Genomic DNA, 20992 nt, shown 5'->3' on the forward strand with positions numbered 1-20992 from the left:
ACCAAACAAAAACACAAGTCCATTTTAATGTAAACTTGGATTAAGGAATAATATCTCGAAAAAGACAAAAAAACCATGTACACAAAATGTGACATATCTGTGTGCAAACAGGGCTTATGGGTTTGTGTGGGTGGAGGCCTGCTGAGAGAAAACAGGATGGAGAAGACAAATCTTGAAATGAGTAGACTGAGCGTGCATGTGTTCTCCCCTCTGCCCGATTAAACTGTTGCATTACTGCTTTCCCCGACCCAGCACTTTGAGGGATGATTGAGCTGAGCGAGTGGGACGGGGAGTGGAAATAAAAACCAGTTTAGGAGACTAAAGAGCTGAGTTAAAGATGTAAAATCAGTGGACAGACTGAAGCAGATTGTTTCAGAGAGAGCGTGTGATGTGCTCAGAAGTTCCTTCTTGAAAGAAAAGTTTGACAATTTGGGAATGACATGGTCGTGCAGTAAATATGAGGAATATTTCAAACCCCAGCTGCTGAGGAAGATCATGGGATTTTAATGAAAGGTCCAACTGCTGTTTCCAGAGTAAACAAGTTTTAATCTCATGTCTTTTTATGGTGTGTGGGATACAGTCATTCACATATGCTATTCGGTTTCTAAATGACACCTCTCACGTCACCCGGTGGTTAAAGCACACGCAAAACACAAAAAATGATATTCATTTAGCCTCTTTTTGCTTCACCCTTGTCTTCCTCCCACCTTTTCCCCTTCTCATGCTGGTGGAAGCAGAGGTCTGATCTGCTGCCTCCATTTCTCACGTCAGCAAACCTCAACAGAAATGCAGGCGGCCAAAAAACCATAGGGTCGGAGGTGCAGCATAAATTACAGGGCTGCTTTTCTATCTTTCACTCTCTGACAAACACGCACGCATTAACACTCCCCCATCTGTCTCTCCTGACACAAAATTTCTCACACTTGTGCACACAGCTGCTGAACAGCTGTCTGATCCATGAGAAGAGAGATAGAAGCAGTAATCTGGTTGCCTACGCATCCGATATGTATCTCAAAAACACACACTGTCTGGCTCCTTTAAATTGCCCACACACACACACACACACACACACACTGAGGGGAAACGCTTTAACCCACAGATAAAACAACCCTAGAACTTTTAAGTTCTTTTGTTTCCAGATTTCAACAAGCACATGAAAATGAAACACAAAAACATTTACCAGAAAGGAAAACAGACTCTTTAAGCTACTTCTCTTTAGGTCTACACTTCTTCTGTTAAGCAAAGCAGCCATTTTGACAGGTCACAGTAAGAAAAGTAGAGGTGAAAATAATCAAATGATGGCTGAGTTTTAGCGTGTTTAGTTTTCTGATGCATGTTGGATCATTGTCACACTGTCCTTGATCAGTAATACCTTTGCTTTTGCTGCTAAAACGTGTTAAAATGGCCACTGTGCATTGAGTGACACATACATGTGCAGTGGTTGCCGGGGTAATCAGTCATGTTGGGCCACAAGAGAGACGGAAAACAGTGTCCATTAAACTAGACACTAGTTTATCACTCATAAAGTTAAAGAAATATAACATTAAAAGTTTCACAACAGAAAAATATCTGTTCAGTCCAGATCCTCACACAGTCGAGGAATGGACAGACACGAAGATATGGACAAAACGAGTCAACTTCGTGAGAAAGAGACGGACAGAGTCTAGAGATCTGACAAAATCGAATTGAAAAAAGAGGGAGAAAACAAAAAAGTAAAGTAATTAAATCCCCAGCTAATATCCATAAGTGAAATAAAAGGCTGCATTCTTCATTTCCCAACTACAACAAAAATGTGGTTCTACTTTCACCTTAAATTATTTTTCCAGACATCCCTGTTCTGCTGTTCAATAAACCAAAAAATAATAATAATTTTAAAGAAATAAGGCCCCCTTATCTTTTATTAATATTTATTCTGTTTTTGGGTCTAAATATAATGTCTTAAACTTACATGTTAATGCCAATAAGAACATGTACGGCTATGTCTATGTGTGTGTGTGTGTTTACATGCATGCATATAAGCTACAATATTTTTTTCTTAAATGTGTTTCCTGTATGTTTTTGGTGTCAATGTTTTGTGTACATATGTGTTTATTAATATCATTTACAGTATTTTTGAATTTTATTTAATTACTTTTTTTGTTCCTGCTTGGACAAAAAGGAATATTAATGTTGAATCAAACAAGAATGGTTTCACCCTTTGACGTTTGATACTGTCAGTTTATATTGCTATTTTATCTTGTGGACAGTGTTGTGTCTACATATACTACTCAGGAAAAGTAACAATATAACATTTAATAGGTATTTGAGGGTCCTTTCTTTGGAATGGTCCATTGCCAATAGTTAGCTTAGCTTAGCACAAAGAAAATATGCAGGACTTTTATCAGGACCAGGAGTCCTCATGGAGACCAAAACCTGGTCCTAACAAGAATAGTGCAAACTGCTGTGTGTGTTTAAAATGTGTGAGTTTACTTCTTTGTGAGTAGTAGTATTGTTTAGATGGGCGCATGCTAGTTATTTCACCTGGTTCCCAGTCTTTATGCTAGGCTAAGCTAGGCTAACTAGCTGCTATAACTGCTAGTTTCAGATTCAGAGGGACATGAGAGTAGTATCAATCTTTCTAGAAACCAAGCAAGTTATCTGGGGGTAACAACAGGGTTTTTCCAACATGGGAAGCTAGTTATTTAAATGTGATTTGTCCATAGCAATTTAGCAAATTAATAGGACATAAAGGGCCACAAAGGAGAAACAATGTGAGTACATTCTGCCTCTGAGGAGAGCAAGACTGCACAATAACAAGCTTTGTGAGGAAAGAAGAAGAGGCTGTTTGCAAGTCTCACTCTGAATCAGTCACACACAACGTTACACAAAGTCAAACACACAGCACAGCACTGTTTCTACGGCAGCAACTCACTCTTAGACATGTGACACCTCCAAATACTTCTTATGGGGAAATTATTTAGGATGTGGTCTGGCTCAGTAGTAGACCACTCTTGTTTGTTTGTTTTCACAATACAACGTCTTGCATCTCAAAGGTTCAAATTACTCATCACAAAAACTACAAGATTAGATTGAAATAAGATTAGGCTATTTCATTCCATATAGTTGTTGTTTTTTTTGCATGTTTATATTTTGAATATAAGTTTTACAACACATAAGTACACACAACATAACCTGTGTCACTATGTAAAATAAATGAGAACCTAAGTCAATGGCAGTTTTCTCTTATCATTCAAGTGTGGACACATTACAGCATTGTATGGTGTTATTAGAAAATAGTGATAATCACTCCAATTCATGGCTGCACCTTTGATTCAGACGAACCTCCTGTTTGGCACCCTACAGGTTGCTAAGATACAAAATGCTGATAATCAAGTCGGTCAAGCCAAGAAAATAGAGGTTATGTGAGCAGAGTTGTGCGTCTGCTTTTTCACTCACTGCTCGCCTTGAATGCAACAAACACAGAGCCATTTCTGGACATGTTTCAGACAATGAAGCATTTTGTTTTTGCTTTGCCTTGATCTCACAGTCTCTGGTTTGGTTAGTCAGTTCCTCCTGACTGGAGGAGGCTCATTAAATCACACACGTCTTAATTATCAGTGGTGGAAGGAGAATGCAGACCCCAAACAATAACACCAACTGTACTGTCAATACCCATTTGGATATATTACATTACAAGTAGAAGTAAATGTACATGGGTCATGCTGCTACTGATTATTGTCATTATTTATAATTAGTTTGCCCTTCTTTCTCTTGATATCTCATCTACCTAATGCAGAAAATGATGTGAAATGTTTTTAGAAACCTCAAAACGGCGGACCACACACCAAAGATATTCAGTTTGCCTTCATTCAGGAGCAAAGAAAACAAAAAATATGATATACCTTGATACTAATTCAACGTTTTAGTATTAAATTAACATTGAATTTTGGATGAGGTGGATTGACACTCCTAAGAGACAGAATAATATTTCAGTAATCTGAGTAAATCTAATCAGTCACATAACTGGACCTTAATCTACAACAATGCATCATAATTTATCGTGTAAGGTGATCATACATGTTCTATGTTATAACAAACAAATGTGTATCTATAGTTGTCGGATGGAGTAAAATAACAAAAATTGTAAATACTCATATGAAGTACAACTGGAGTGACTTACACTTCAGTGCAGTCTCAGACTCCTGTGAACATGTTTACCCCTGAGTTGGATGTGGTACATTCCAGATATTTGTCAGTTGGTCTGGGGGAGAGTTTCTGTTGCTCAGCCTCAGGCCATGACGCTCTCTCACCCAGGCAGGAGGATACAGCACCACCTGCCTGAAGCTGCTGCTGCCTGGACAAACCAAATTTCATTTAAAATTCATCACAGTAGATTTCACATTGTGTTGGCCTACAGCCCAGTCACAAAGATATCACCTTTTGGTCTTTACAAAACTGTTAAACTTAATCATATTAATCTGTTCACTTCCAATCCGTGGTGTTTGATCAGAAATAGCACAAGCCTGTTTTTCCTTTTTAATAATCAAATAAACAAAAAAACGTTGAGAAGAGTAGAAGAAATTGTAATGAAAATAATATAGTATAAATAATAAAATGTTTGTAAACTGCATCACTAAGTGTAGATTTATCATTTTAAATGTATACTATATTAGGTTTGTGTATAGAACCCATGTTTACATATATTAACCTTAATATTTGTGTGATTTATTTAAAATGGCAGCTTCAAAATGACCTTTCATGATCAATTATCCATCTTTGCATCCAGTCATCTTAATCCCAGATACATTTGAATCCTGAACTCAATGCTCTCTGCTGTCTCCCACAGCGGCTTCTCCACAGGCTCGCCTGCTGTCGTCAACAGCTGACTCCACCTGCTACGGGTGTGTGAGCACAAGAGCCTGGTCAGAGAAAAAAAAAATCCTTGTGTGATCTGAGCAAATTGAAGCAATCCAATTAATATTATCTCAGAATTTTGGAAACATTTTTATTCACATACAGTACCTTCAATTCTGGACAAGTTACATTCAAGAATATGAAAAGGAAATGCCTAAATAGCGAAATCTCTTACGACCCCAAAAGCGCACAAAGAAATGCATTGGGACATACAGTACAAACAGCACACTCTCTGTTCAAACTCTGCCAGCACATATTAAATATGCATACATTATAGACTACAAAATACAGCAGGGTAACATATACTCTATAATATGTGCATAATATTAACATATGAACACAGGGCCTAGACAGGGATCTATTTACAGATGATCCAAAATGTCATTTCCTCTAAACCATTTAATTTCATCTTTTTTTTTTTTATACATATTAACATGTAACCTAGTTATATTCTGTAGTGGGGAGAGTCAGACCCATTCTCCAACATCCTTAAAAATCACACACGCCACACTGGTTGTTTTAAAAGCACTCTAAAATCTACTTTACCATAAATAAAACAATTACAAAAATATACCTCACTTCAAAACAGAGCTATAGCAGGAAAAGCGCGAACAGCCATTGTGGAATGATTTAAAAAAAAAAACAAAAAAAAAACCCAACAAAGTTGTAGGAAAGAGGTGGCGCAAAATATGCTTGTAAAAGTTTAAAGAATAAACTGTAATTCCAATGAAAGACAGCAGTTTAATGGGAATGTTTGAGGTTGAGTCAGGCTGTGGATGGTGGTTGAGAAAGGGACGGTGACGTGGGTGGACCGTGGAGAAGAGGAGGCGGTTGATTTCCTGGCATGCGCCCCTCCTCTTTGTAGAGGCCAGCGTAGGAAGATGCGATGACATTAGTAAATTGGCGAAACAGGAATGCAGGAATGCAGGGGGTTAAAAACTCCAAGTCCATGTTGGATTAGTAGTGTGTTTACATTCACAGGTATATTCCATCGTACTAAGGCTCAGGAGGTTGCATTGTGTGTCAGTGTAGGTGAGTGTATGCTGCTGCTGTTCCTCCTAAGGAGTAGAAGACTAAAAGCAAAGCTATTTTTTCTTGGAGTTGACGCTCTTGCAGACCCAATTCATTCCCTCCTGGAAATGTATTTAAGAGAAACGACAACACAATGAGAAAAAAGTGAGTCAAGAAACAAAAAGAATTTAACAGACACACACACACACACACACCAAAAACAAAAAAGCAAGACAAAGGTCGACTCACCTGAATCCCCTCACCAGTGAGGGCGGAGCAGGACTGGATCTGCCACATGCGATCCCGGATGGTGTGCAGATTAAGACCCTCTGCGATCTCAGAGGCAGGGGCAGCTGTGAGCAGATCCTGTTTGTTTGCAAAGATAAGAACAGGAACACCGCTCAACTTCTCCTCGTCCAACAATTCAGCCAGCTCCTGAAACACACACACACATACATAGCTGTCAGTTATATTGGAACATTTGCTCTATCGTGAACAGTGTGATATGACATTTAATGATGAGAAAAACAGATATAATTTGATATCTGTGTCCTAAAGTTAAGACTTAAATATAAAGAAACTAAAATGCTGCTGAAATAGGCCCTAAAACATATACTGTAGTACAGGCATAGAGGACACTGAAATAAAACCATATCTGTACATACCTGACCTGTTTCCTCAAACCTCTTTCGGTCAGCGCTGTCAATGACATAAATCTGAAACAGACAAAATGTCCCTGTTAGCATGTTCAGTAAATTAAAACTGCAGGACACACCTGTAAAAACACAACAACAAAAAGCCCAGCTCTTTCCTGTGTACCATGTTAAAATTCACTCACCAACACATCAGTGTTCTCAAAGTAGTTCCTCCAGTATGGCCTGATCTTCCTCTGGCCCCCAATGTCCCACACATTCAGTTTAAAGCCCTGAGACTGGACGCTCTTAATGTTGAATCCCTGTAAAGAAGACAAAAGTGGATTAGAGAGAGGATTCACATGCACAGGTTCATAAATCTGCTACGAATCAAAGCCTCCATCTTAGTTTCGTAGTGTATACAAGCAGAATAAGGTACAGAGCAAACCTTTTAGGCAACACTTTTAATGTTCAGATTATTGTCTTCCTTGTCATGCAATCTGATCATGGTGGTACAGCATGACAAACAAGCTCAAACATATAGGTTAATCCACAGACGAAACTGTGACCATTTCTCTCATTTCTAATTTCTCTAACAATATGGAAGTAGTATGGTCAGAATTTGGGAAGTAATATCATTTTATTTCTATACTAATCACTCAGTCAATCAGTAATAGCTTGGTAAGAACAAAAAAAAGGTGTGTATAGCATAAAAGAAGATAAATATCAACTTTATAATATGGTAATTATCAATTTTGCTCACTTTGCCCTTTCTGCATAAAGCTGTTTGTCTCTTCACACAGAAGGTGGTGACACTTAGACAAACAGCAGAAACTGTAGTGTGAGAACTTGTGGTGGTATTTTGGTGGTCAAACCAAATATTTAATTTGTCCACTGCACTTCATAAAAGGTTTCCTGGCAAAGTTAATGATTAATTGATACTTTATTTGAGAGCTTTTCGTCCAGACCTGTGTGGGGGTGATGTGGCTGATGTCCTCGGAGGCCAGCTGTTTGAGCAGAGTGGTCTTCCCGCCGTTGTCCAGACCCAGCAGCAGTATCCTGACCTCCTGGTCTGGTGTGCTCTTCAGCTTGCGCAGGATGGACAACAAACCCTGCAACAAACGGTTAAAAGAGAGGATGGAAATGTAACTTTGACAGAGGAATCACACAGCTGCAGAAAATCTCCCTCCAGTGCACGCTCCTCCTCACGAACAGGCCATGTAGAAGCTGTTCTAGTCTTCAAAATACATTTCAATGATGAACGAACAGTGTCTCTGTCTCCTAACGGTGCCAATGGCAACAACGGGTCCCATGAGCAGACTGCCACAACACACATATCTGTTTCATTGTTATTGCAGCTACTCCTGTTTTTGTTTTTTAGCAGCTTTGGTTATTTCAGTAAATGGCACACAAATGGAAGCTAAATACAGCTAACGTGCTAAGCTAATCTCCCCTGATGACTGAACGCAGCAACAAGGCAGCTTTAGCACTTCTACGCTTTTTTCGGCCAGTTGTGGATTAGAATATAGACATTCAATTCGAGACGGATGCGAGTGAGCGACGTTTAATGCGGAAACAGTCATTTTTGCAAAACTGTGTTTGTAGTTATCAGCTTATTATGTGAATAATTTAGACTCACCATCTTGTTGCTTTCTCTCTTGGAAACACCGCTGAGGGTTACTAAGGAGGATGACGTCAGACGCACCGTTACGTACAGAACTCGTTCTCGTGCTGCGTTCACGGAATGTTGGGGGGAAAGTCTGAGAGCTCACGCAAAAAAATATTCTGAAGCCACCCTGTAACCCCCAAATAAAATACCTTAGTAAGACAATAGTTCCAATAAAATAAATAAAAAATAAAATACTCAATCCTGTTTAAAATGAAATTGCTCATAACAATACTACTACTAATAATAATAACAACAACAACAATAATAATAATGATAAGCAAGGATCATATTAATCAATATAAACTGTCCCAATTGGTTGAATCAGTGTTGGTAATTTGATACATTTTATTTGTGTTGTCATTTGTGACGTGTGTGTCCATTGTTTTGCACATTTGGATTCTCTTATTTACGATTTAGGCCACAGTACGTGAAGTATACGTGCACGATTAGCTGCATGCTAACAATTTTGAATGTAGGCCAGCTCTACTCCACCGGCTCTACGCTTCAGGCTGTGGACAGTTACGGTCCAATTCAAGTTACAATAAATCTGTTTAAATAAAATGTTTATTTGCAGCTAATCATTTCTGCTAACTTTGAGCTCACACACGAACCAGCATGTCAGGTAAAAAAAAGAGACCCGGCTGAGATTCTGTAGGGATCAACCCCAGCCTGTGATTGGAGGACGTTCTGCCACGTGCACACTTTGGATTTTTTTGCTACAGACTCAGATCAAATTCGACTGAGCAGGTTAGTCTCTGTGCAGAGTGCAGCAGCAGAACCTTCTCACCGAGGTAAGACAAGTGGCTTTGTAACAGTTTTACAGTCTCTGTGTGTGCTTTGGTTCCTGTTTGTTCCTTTTTGCTGCTTTGGCACATGTCGTTTGGTTAACTTCACTGGTGTGTTGCATCATTCCCTGCATGCCTTCACTCCTGTCACCCCACCTCACTCTGTCCCTCCACACGTCTGCTACATTAAACCCACAACACTTTTTACAATTACACTGAAACTGTTGTCCACACGGTTCAGTTGTAAGCAGATGCTCGCGGGTAATGTCTGGCCTGCAGATCCAGTTTGTCAACCTAGAGAAACTGCTGTCAAACATTGTTGTTTTCTGTTTTTAAGCATTGTTGTTTTGCTGTAAAGTACTGTTGTTTCTGATGTAAAGTACTGTTGTTATTGTTCTTGTCCTGAACATGTACTTTGTTCTCTTCTTTTCATCACAGCTCACAGGGAAATAAATACTGTGACACTCACCTGACAGCTGCTCTTTCAGGTAAACTACACCCAGTAAGATTTAAATACTACAAATACACACTTTACATGAAGTACATAAGCATATACGTGTAGGGCTGCAAATATGCAATTAGATAACGTTGGTGAGTATTGTGATGACAATATGACTTTAGTTCAAGGTGTATTTCTGCTTTGGGTTTGCTGCTAACATAGACCCAGACAATGAGTAGCCTATGCCTTATGTCTATAGTAGCCTGTAGACATACAGGGAAAAAGCAATATAATTCATTATTATTTACAAAAAAAAAAGTGGTTTATTGAAAGAAAACAAACATGAACATCTTACTATCCTCTTATTGAAAAGGTCTACTACTCAATACAAAACTCCCCTTAGTCCCTGGATTTTTCCAATAAATCAATAAAATTACCATTAACCAAGCTAACCTCAAGTGTGCTTGGTCACCTCAGGGATGGCACGATACCACTTTTACGTGTCCCATATCGATACCTCAAACTCAAATATCTGCTGACCTCATGCCGATATCAGTCCGATACAGTCATTTTAGACCTTTTAAACCATAAAGCTATTATTTATGCCCTTTCAAGCTATTTGATAGACATAAATTACCAACTGTTTAACAAATACTCTTTTTTACACTGTGCATGATGAAGCATGGGATGTGTAGGATTTTTTGATTGTCTCTGATTTTACATTTTTGTCTCTCCCATATCCGATCCATTGATTTTGACTATTGTAGTATTGGACCAATACAATACCGAGTATCATAGTGGCCGGTCCCTGGTCACCACATTGGGATAGATTTTTTTTTTTTTTTTCCCAAGCAAAACTATCCTGATAAACAATCTAAATTTACTGCAGTTCAAGTGGCCTTTGCCTTTAGTGCATGCGTGCATTCATTTAAAATCTCATGGAATTTGACTCTATCCAGTTTTAACTGCCAACAATACTGGAGCTAACAGTGAGTCGAAGACAATTAATGAGTTGACTCATTGGGAACTGTGTCATTATTTTACTTTGAAAGCACTCAGATGAAACCTTTGCCAAGGCCGCCAAGATTCCCACTGTGTCAGTACACTATCTTGCAAGGTTAACAGCTGTTTGTTTGTTGTTTTTTTTTAAAATCCTACATCCACTTTACCACCAAAATGTAATAGTTGCTTTTTGGTACCATAACCTACATCCCTAGGAATTTTTTTTGGGCCTTTTGCTCACAAACAGACGAACAGCAGCAAAAACAGAATTTCCTTTTTGTTTGTTCTTTGTTTCTTTGGACTGTTGTAGCATGAATGTACAAAGTGCACAATTTAAACCAACAGTTATTTTCATTATTGACATAATGTGTAGGAACTAATTTATTACTCACCATAAATACTTTGGGCGAATAAACTGCTATCTTTATGAATGCAACATACCACCACTTTTGGAAGAAATACCATATGTCAAATTCAAAAAAACACCAAGTTCTGTTGAAGTCATTTTAAAATCTGTTTCTATTATCCACATTCTCTGAAAACTGTGATCATAATCTTGTGTATATAGAACACCAAATGAATGATGTTTTCTCTGTAATGTTGTTGTTGCTGTTGTCTTGTTGCTAATATTGTCTGTAATGTTTAGTATGTGTTTTACTGTCTTAACTCCCTGCCCAGGGACCACACATGCACATTAGCTATTTAGCTTACTCTGGTATAGACCTAGATCTGTACATGGTCCCTGTCAACTAAACTATTAAACTAATAGCTTCCACGATGTAGTTGTTGTTCACTGAAATGTACACTTTACTACTACAAAAGTTCAATTCTGCTGTTGACTATGTTTTAATATTTGTTATATTCCGTAGCTAAAATAGATTAAAAATGAATCAACAGTTTCTAAAACCACTTCTTTTAAAGAAAATTGAACAAGCACAAATATCAATACATGTTATTGCAAATAAGCTAAATAATAAAGTTTGACCTTTTCAACATTATAGGTCAACTAACAGATCATGGAGATGATCATTAGTAACAGGCCTGGTACATTAGTGATGCATGCTATTATGTGCTGCATTCCCTTTGTAACCTAATGGCCCAGTTTCTTAACCAGAGCTTCATTGTGTGTACCCGGTGAATGCCAGTTTTCATGTACATATATTTATTGATAAGTTATTATGTGATGATTGGAACCTGCTCTGTGTCCCACACAGGGGTCTGCAGGCCTTTGCCCTACTTTCAAAAACAAACGGCTCCAGAAACAATCCAGTTTAAACCAGGCTGAGCCTTCTCACGGCAGCCCTGTATTTAAAGATGATTAGATTAGATTGTCATTGTAAGCAACCATGTTATGGAGTGCGACTCCATGTGATGCAGCAACAAACACACATGCACCACCCATAAAAACATCATAAGACAACATGAAACCAATGTAAGAATATACTAACACATTTGCATATTGCAAAGAAACACACAAAAAGCTTCAGGGGGAAAACTGGCTGTTTTCTCTCTCTCTCTCTGTTTCTCTCTCTCTCTCTCTCTGAGAGATTTGTTCACACATTTACTGCAGCACGTAATTATTAGTAAAGGAACAATGAAGATGTTTGAGCAGTAGTCAGCAGCTTTTCATTACTCTGGTTGGATAATATGAAACAAAATGCTGCAGCTGCAAAAACACAAAATGATAACCCGTGGAACCATTTGCCAGCAGGTGGTCAATGATTTTTAGTAGAACTTTAGTCCATGATGGGTTTTCTTTTAACAAGAAATAGGAGATTATGTTTGTCCAGGGATATATTTGGTTTTAACTCAAGGGCACATGTTGGCAAACGGTTTACATTAACATGGGTCTACAGCCAGTGCACTACAACTGTTTGCAGTGCATATTTCACAGAACAGCAGCATCAAACATCACATCACTCAATCATTTAACCTCATTGGCTTATAATATTTTGTTTATGAAAAGGGAAACATTAAGGGATAAATGTTGACTGAAAGTGACAACCTCAAAAAATGCAAAAGTTAAAAGTTAAAGGCATCTGACTAAATCTGGTTTTCCATGAACATAAACCGTCTGTGTCATTAATTAACTTTGACTGAGTGATGATTTCACTTCCAACTGGGGCAGTCGCTTGTATCATTCTTCATTTCCGAATTCAGCAGCTTGCATTAAACACTTCCATTTCTTCCTCCAGGTTGCCGCTGTAGCTGTTCACTAACCTGCAGAGTGAGCTGAGGCCGCTGTCCTGAAACCTTTTGGTTAAGTTTGGACTCTCTTTTTAAACAAACCAAAATGGCTTTGAGCTCATTTGACATCGATGCACCACGATGGGATCAGACTACGTTTATGGGCCGACTGAAGCACTTCTTCAACATCACCGACTGGAGAACGGTGGTCTTACCTGACTCACGCTTAGACGAGGCCAAAGCTTTAGTAGAAAGCTGCAGGTGAGACATTTTTTGCTTTAGTGGGTTATAATTAATTTGTGTGCATAAAATGTCTGCTAATACTAAACAACCAAAGTTAGTAACAAGGGGATCCCTCCTTTCCCTCAAATGCATGTGTTTGCATTTCTGGCTTTGTTTTATTTTCCTGTTGAACGTCTATGTCACCAGGTTACATGCAGATTACCAGGATACTGGTTTGGGTTAAATTGGCTACAGTTGTGGTTCCAGCTAATCAGGAATGTGACATTGTTGACACCTTCTGTAAGCAGATGACCAACCAAAAGTAGAGGTTGACTGATGATTTTTTTTAATCGATTGTCTTTATTTTCTCCATAAAATATAATGGTTAAATGATAAATAATGCAACATTTGCTAAACTTCAGTAACCAGTCACTGAACAACATTCTATGTCTGTATGTGCATTTATATACAGTATTTGTTTTAGGGACTTTTATCAAGTTTCCGAGAACAATAATATATTTGTTATAACTGTAAATATCAGGCCAGTCTTCCTCTAATCGAAAGGTAAAACAGATAATTTTTACATGGGAGGGGAAATTTGTTCATAAACCGATTCTAGATGAAATTTGTTAAAAACAGAACTCGCAAGCATTTTAAATTCCTGCCGTTCTAGTTTGTCTCTCCACAGCAACAGAGCCAAAGCGTCATGGGTGTTGTCATATTTACCGTAGATATGGCTGCCATGTCAAAATGATGGATAAAACACGATTTCTCAAAAGAAAGTATATCTGGTGGCCATAACACCAGCTCGTCATTATTCATTATTCTGGTACAGTCCTGAGTTTCTATAATAACATTTATAAGGGAATATGTCACAGAAACACACTTCAGGAAGTCCATGCTGCTCCCTCTTGTTTCATTACTTCCTGCCATAGTTAAGAACTTTTTTTTTTGCTCAGTAGATGAATGATTGTGTTTCCTGTGTTTGCTTTAAAATAAAAGCCTCCCCGTTTTTTTTTTGTGTTTTTTTGCTTTTAGTGTGAAGCAGCAGTTGTGGAAGGCATTTTTTTTATGCCGTGTTAAGAGTGTAAACGTTGAACAGTTGCTCTGACATTGATGGGAAACATTGTAATTTTTGGGTTTAATGGTTTTTTTTTGCACATTTTTAAAATAAAAACAAACCAATTTGATGAATTGAATAGTGTTAACACCTTCACATTCTTCTGATCTATTAAGTGACAAAACAAACTGTCATTGCGCTTTATGTGGTCGCTGAACTAAAATGCATTTGACACACCTGTGTTTTAGTGCATCAATTATCTTATTGCATACAGTACGGAAGGCTCTTAGTGCAGAGTTTATAAACTGTTTTATGGTGAACTTTCCCATTGTAACATTTGGCCTCATATCCTGCAGTTTCAACATGATAAATGTGTGTGTGTGTGTGTTTTTGATGCTCTCTAGGGCAGGGTCCATCCCTCCAGGCACAACAGAGGAGCAGCTCCACTACGCAAAGAAGCTGTACGACTCGGCCTTCCACCCAGACACGGGAGATCGCATGAACCTCATTGGTCGCATGTCCTTCCAGGTGCCTGGAGGCATGGCCATCACCGGCTTCATGCTGCAGTTCTACAGGTAGCAAAGAGCAAACGGAATGAGCTGCAGTTTACCACATAGAACAGTTTCACAGAGAAGGGTTTTGTTTTTTTTAACCATATGCTTCTAGGACAGTTCCTGCTGTGGTCTTCTGGCAGTGGGTGAATCAGTCCTTCAACGCTCTGGTCAACTACACAAACCGTAACGCTGCCTCTCCAATCACTCCCAAGTAAGATCTTGTAAGACTCTATTAACATTTAGGTCAAGTGTCCTCAATCAAACACAACCCACCATCTGGAGTGGAGGAGGACTGACGCTGCTTTGCATGTCTCAGTCTCACTAGGGCTGTCACTTTTTCCTAAAATCAAGTTTAAAGAAATAGTGAGTCACAAGATGTTTCTTCAAAGATATTGGCTATTCCCCCTCACCCACACACAAATGTAACAACATTATTTAATATTGCTAATGAGGTTGAACACTTGTTGCAATGTGCATCTCTCATCCGTCCTCTGCCGGCTCACTGGGGCTTTTCAAATGCTTAAGTGTCATGATTCTCGACTCAGGAGAACGGTTTAGCTTCCTTTTATGTTAATCTCAATTTTCACAGCAAAACAACAAGAGGGCATTGAAAGTAGATCTGAAGCCATGCTGCGCTCGCAGCGCCCTCTGCTGGACCATGCGGTTCTTACTTCAGGTGGCCTGGTGCGCTTCCAGGCTGTATATTTTGAACTCCAAAATGCCATTATGGTTCAAGGTTTACACGTTTGAACAGAGATCTAAATTTTTAATAAAAAAAAAAAATGTGTGTGTATTAAATCTAATTTGAATATATGTAATCAGCTGTTATGTGTCACAGGCAGATTGGTGTAGCCTACATCACAGCAACCAGCACAGCATTGGCAACAGCAGTCGGACTGAACCTCTACACAAAGGTGCCAACATTTAATTTGCTTATGATGATCTTTATTAGATGCAACAAATACAAAGACAGTTCAAGAAGTACATCACCAATATTTAAGTATAAGTAAGAGTAGTTGGTATATTTTGAACACATAATGTACTTGTTTTTCATTTGATATATAGATGTTTTACAATTTACTGATAATATTTAAACAAGCATTTTGTTAAGTGGCCAAATGAAACTATAATTTACTATATTTATTATCATTTACGCCTGTGTTTTACATACGGTAACATCAAAAGTGGGTGATGTGAGATCAGGGATGATGTTTGACACCTGTTTTTGTTTATGTTTTGTTCTCATCTCCTGCAGAAAGCTCCTCCTCTTGTGGCTCGCTGGGTTCCTTTTGCTGCAGTGGCTGCAGCTAACTGTGTTAATATTCCTATGATGAGGCAACAGTGAGTCCTCTTGTCGTCTGTTTTTTATTTATAACTTGATAATGTACATGTAAAGAGACACTCTTGACATATAGTCATGCATGAACTTTTTTACATTCAGTGTCAATTTGTGTGTGTGTGTGTGTGTGTGTGTGTGTGAGAGATAACACACGCTTAAGACCTGTAAAAATAATACTAGATCTATAGTTGAAGGAGCGCTCTGCTAGTTTTGCTCGTCAAAGTGGTGTCTGCTGTGGCCAAGGACACGTTTTCTCCCTTCCTATTTCAACTATTGACATATATGGCTGCTGTATACCAGCAGGATAATTGGAGAACAGCAGCCGTCTATGACAGAAATGACAACAGACAATTAGTGAGGCAAGGTCTGTTTCAGCCAGCAATGACCATCCTCTTTTGGAGGAATTTGTTCCCCTCCCATCAGTTTGGAGATACAGGCTACCTACGACCAAGTGCAACCAAATCCTCTGACACTTTAAGGATCACTGTATCATTTTGCTTATTCATATTGTTGCTTAAAAGATTATTTGTGGCTGAGTTTTTATCAGGTTGCTTGCCATATTTTGTGTTCTGGCCTTGTGTCCTTATCTGTTGTGTCCCGTCTTGTCTTTTTTAACCACAGCTGCAAACCAAATTTCCCCCTTGAGGGACATTAAACTGAACTGAACTGATAACACCAGCTGACTAAAAAAGGACAAGTTGAGAAGATAGTGTAAAGTGACTGATTCATTTGCTTATAAAATGTCCTTAAATGTGTACATGTCAGCCTTTTTCGTCCACGCCATGCTCAAAGTCCGGCTTTGTAAAGTAAACCTCAACGACTATTAAGTATTGATCATAAAATTGAGTTCAGATATTCATGTTCCCCTCAGGAAACGTCTGCAATGACTTGGTTGGTTCTTAAACTTAAAATCTAGCACCATCATGTGGTCAAAATTATAAATACATCCAGTATGTTGACTCATGTCCTGATTCCTGTTGATAAATTCAGTTCCAACATTCCTAACTTTTTTTTTTTAACTAATCTACCCTTTTATTTTAACAAACTATCTTTTTGTCATGATTGTCATGATCACAAACGTTCACCCTAAAGCTCTGATGTCATTTTAAACATTCACCAAGACGGAGAGGAGCATGAGAATTCAATCGATCTTCAGCATGACTTTCTTTCTGTTTACCAGGGAAATTCTGAATGGCATCGCTGTCACGGATGAAAATGGGAACAAACTGGGTCACTCTACGGTCGGCACACTTCGAAAACCCACCGTCATTGATTTAGTTGAAATAAATGAAAATTCTTACTAATGTACAACTGATGTTTAAATCCCTTGTCATCTCGCTTAAGAAAGCGGCAGCAAAAGGCATCACGCAGGTGGTCATCTCTCGGGTCACCATGGCTGCACCTGGCATGAGTATGTTTCATTTACTAATTAGATTACTGTGATGTTTTTAAATCCAGAGATAAATGACAACGAATACAATATAGAAACACAAGACCTAAAAACAAACAATAACACAATAAAATACTGCATTGTTTTATGTCATCCTAATGGTTTTTCTTTCTTCTGCCAGTTGTCCTCCCCATCATCATGCAGAGGCTGGAAAAGTACAAGTTCATGCAGGTTGGATGTTTGTCCTCACGCCCGTTCCTCCTGCTAATGTTTGCAACATGAATGTGTGCATCTGGTATCAAGTTGTCCTCTTGTCTTTTCACAGAGAATCACATTTCTCCACGGACCAATTCAAGTGATGATGGTGGGCGTGTTGTAAGTAGAGAGGGTCATGGTGTTCACAGGAAGTTAAATGTCCTTGGAGTATTCTATTGTTGGGAAAACAAACAACCTGACTTTTGCTCTTTTCATTTTTCAAGTTTAATCTTCATGGTGCCAGCTGCCTGCTCCCTGTTCCCTCAGCGATGGTAATGATGACACTGTCGCGTACAAACATAATTGTGCATTTGAATCACATTGGATGTTTTGCATGTTCTTCCTGTGTGTGCGTGGGTTTTCTCCGGGTTCTCCGGTTTCCTCCCACAGTCCAAAAACATGCACATTTGGGGATTAGACAAATTGGTGAGAGTGGATGGTTGTTTGTCTCTGTTGCCTTTCGCCTCATGCCACCTGGGATTGGCACCAGTAGCCCTGCGACCCTCATGTGTAGGATAAAGCGGTAGAAGATGGATGATTTTAATCAATCCAATGTCTTCCTCTCACTTTAGTTTGAGTGGCACACATCAAATCAACCAAATGACACACAAATAGTGAAAAGCCTCCTGACAGAGTTTATTTATCGACTTGGGAATGGGTTTTATTTAGTTGAAGAATCTATAAAATTAAGCAGGGTTATATTTTGTTCTCAAGGATATGGCGCTTAAAAAACAATACCAACCTAAAGTTAATGTAACATAACATTAAAAATACATTTTTGTAGCTGAATTTTATTGGAAATTGACCTGCTCAAAAGAAGAGAGCAAGAATAACACTTTTATATTTCCTTCTAAGATGTGTGTCTTGATTTGACCAAGTGGCAACCAGTTGTGATGTCACCCATAAGCACCCATTTTAAAGCCTGTGCCATGTTGACATTTTGTCAGAAGTTCAGAGTCTGTCACACTGGTGTCCACTCATATGTGCCTTGTTTTATCATCCGTTTTCCTCTAAACGGGAACAAATTTAACAAATTGGATATCAAGTTTTATTGAAGAAGACCTGAAACTAGTGTTGACACCATTAACTCCTGAGGAAAATGTTTTAAAACATTATAAATCAAGTGAGAGGTAGAAACTTCTTTTCCCATTGAGTTCTTTAAACAGAGTTCTTTGTGCAACTAGCAGAGTCACCCTGTGGTGGTTAGTCATTACATTCTTACTTGTAGACTACAGCCTCTTGTTATAAACAGTCTATAGTTGTTGCAAGGCTCAAACACAGAGCAGCTTCACTTGCAAAGACACACAAAGACAGCACTGGTCAGTCAGATACTGTATATCCAGGCTCACATTTCTAATGGACTATTTAGTGAAGCGGAGGGATCTATCTACAGTTACCTTGTGAGCCTCAAAAAAAAAAGAGACAAAACTTCAGCCCTGGTGGTCTAAACATCTGTGTATTGGAGTGCCAGAGGTCGTGACTTCCCGGGATTATATTTCATCATCTCACTGTCAGTGGCGACAAAAAAACAACACCCCCACACCGAGGCTGCGTTTGGTTTCTTTCAAACACAGATCATTTCTGTGGGAATGCAGTGTCTTTGGAGAGAGCTGACACATTTTAAAAACACTGGCTGCTTTGTGTTGTCAGTGTGGACACAGGGGAAAAAACGGATGTGAGTAAGCCTGACTGTGGGCTTTATCACCTCTTAGCACACTGGCAAACCTTTTTCTATACATAATTGCTGTACTACAACAGATACACTACTGTTAAATCTCCCTTTTTTGTTGTTGTTTTAAGTTCTAATTATACCAAATCCTGGTGTTTATGTTGCATTTTAGACCTGAACTGAACTGAGGTTAAACCAGATCCCTGCTCCAGTGCTGCTGAAAGAAGATATGATTTAGCTTTGTGATTGTTTGGTATTTAAACTTTTAAACAGAAATGACTTGAGAAGGTGATTTTGTTATTTAGGGAAGTCTAGACACAGATTTCCTTCTGGTCTGTCATACTTAAAGTGATGCATTCATTTGGGGGGGGGGGGGTAGTAGTTTGTTGTGTAAAACAACCAACCTAACCTGTGCTTCTTTCTGTCCATGTTCACCTCCATCTTTCTGTCACAGCTCCATGGCCGTGTCGAAGCTGGAGCCGGAGCTGAGAGACTCCATCAGGTCACAATATGGAGACCGCGTACAACAAGTCTACTTCAACAAAGGCCTGTGAGGCTGAACGTGCTGATAACTGTTACCTCTCTGACACACTACACCGGTTACATACTGTACGCTCATGTAATTTTGTTGCCATGTTCTAATTATTAGTATTCAATCATTTGATGGTGATTAGCTTTGATATCGAATGTATACTTTTCTGTGGGACTTTCTTTCTTTGTATCTGATTCGGCTTTTCTTTCTATGGGGTCTTAATTTCTGTAGTATTCTCTCCTGATGACAAACCAAACGGTCTCTTCTCAGGAACTACACATTACTGAGTCACGCTCGGATCAGTTTGTCTCTCATGGCGTGACTCGTCTGTTGAGAAATGCGTCTGCCTGTCAAGTCTCTTGCAGTCTGTGCCTTCCACAAAATGACCATGACGCTGCTGGATCTTTCTCTTTTTTTAATTATTTTAAGTGATATTGGATTTACTAATGAGCCATAGAAATCCTTCTATGCAGAGGAGAAGTCAGGCAGAGGATACTGCCCTCTTCTGCCAGAACAAAGGTAGTTGTTCGGACTGGTGTGCATGATATTTTTTTTTCAAGGTTTTATCAGTTACCAGAATATTTCACTGTGTAAACTTTGAATAAGTTGGAATAAATTCACATATTTGGAATATAGCGCTGTGAAGTGTTTTTTTTTTTTTTTTAATTCTGCTTGTTTTATAGTGGACCACTCATTCAAATTTGTACAGAAAGAATTGCAGAGTTGTCAAATTCACTGCTCACAAGTGTATTTCCCATTTTAAAGTGCTGTGCAAAAGAAGACGACCCAGAGTTTGCATGTTCTCTCTGTGTGTGTGTGTGTGTGTGTGCGCGCGTGCGTGCGTGCGTGCGTGCGTGTCTCTATATGTGGCCCTGTGATGGACTGGTGACCTGTCCAGAGTGTACACCGCCTTTTGCCCTATGTCAGCTGGGATTGAAAGTGCTGTGCAAATGAACATTTCGGGCCACTGAGTGACTCCCCATTTACAGGAAGACACAGAAAAACATGTCACATGTGTATTGGGCATCATGTGATCTGAAATTAAACTACAACAACTTCACAGTTAAAACTACGTACAACAACAAGTTCAACATGAGTAAAGAACTCAATTCACCGCCACTGTTTTTAATTTTGGGGGATGTTGTCTTTTCTTCTGAGCCCTCATTTTTCCTTTAGTCTGGGATACAAACTCGTTTGAAAGGCCTTGCACAAGACTTTGAGACTTAATTTATTATTACTTTGAGACTTCATTTATTACATATTCTTAATGTTTGTAACATGCTGTCAAACATTTAATTGCAATGAATTGTTATTGTCATTTTGGTGCACATAGCACTGCATATATAAAAAAGA

At 38.8% G+C, this 20992-nt stretch overlaps 2 protein-coding genes across 2 annotated transcripts; one reads left to right on the forward strand and one right to left on the reverse strand.

Annotated features, from left to right (window-relative positions):
- Positions 1-4970: 4970 nt before the first annotated feature.
- Positions 4971-9974, reverse strand: arl3b (ADP ribosylation factor like GTPase 3b). The gene is made up of 7 exons (XM_058621635.1): positions 9970-9974; positions 8176-8296; positions 7505-7648; positions 6743-6859; positions 6570-6620; positions 6154-6339; positions 4971-6026 (listed from the first exon to the last, which is right to left on the reverse strand). The coding sequence occupies exons 1-7, from the start codon at positions 9972-9974 to the stop codon at positions 5979-5981; spliced, it is 672 nt and encodes a 223-aa protein (XP_058477618.1). The 3' UTR covers positions 4971-5978.
- sfxn2 (sideroflexin 2) lies at positions 8670-20274 on the forward strand. Its single transcript, XM_058620440.1, has 13 exons — positions 8670-8996; positions 9429-9478; positions 12627-12879; positions 14305-14475; positions 14567-14665; positions 15293-15368; positions 15710-15795; positions 16974-17034; positions 17138-17204; positions 17365-17414; positions 17509-17558; positions 17663-17710; positions 19562-20274. Exons 3-13 carry the CDS (start codon positions 12725-12727, stop codon positions 19659-19661), a joined length of 963 nt encoding a protein of 320 aa, XP_058476423.1. The 5' UTR covers positions 8670-8996; positions 9429-9478; positions 12627-12724; the 3' UTR covers positions 19662-20274.
- Positions 20275-20992: the final 718 nt, after the last annotated feature.

The sequence above is a fragment of the Solea solea genome, chromosome 21 (assembly GCF_958295425.1).
Source record: "Solea solea chromosome 21, fSolSol10.1, whole genome shotgun sequence".
Classification (NCBI taxonomy): domain Eukaryota; kingdom Metazoa; phylum Chordata; class Actinopteri; order Pleuronectiformes; family Soleidae; genus Solea; species Solea solea.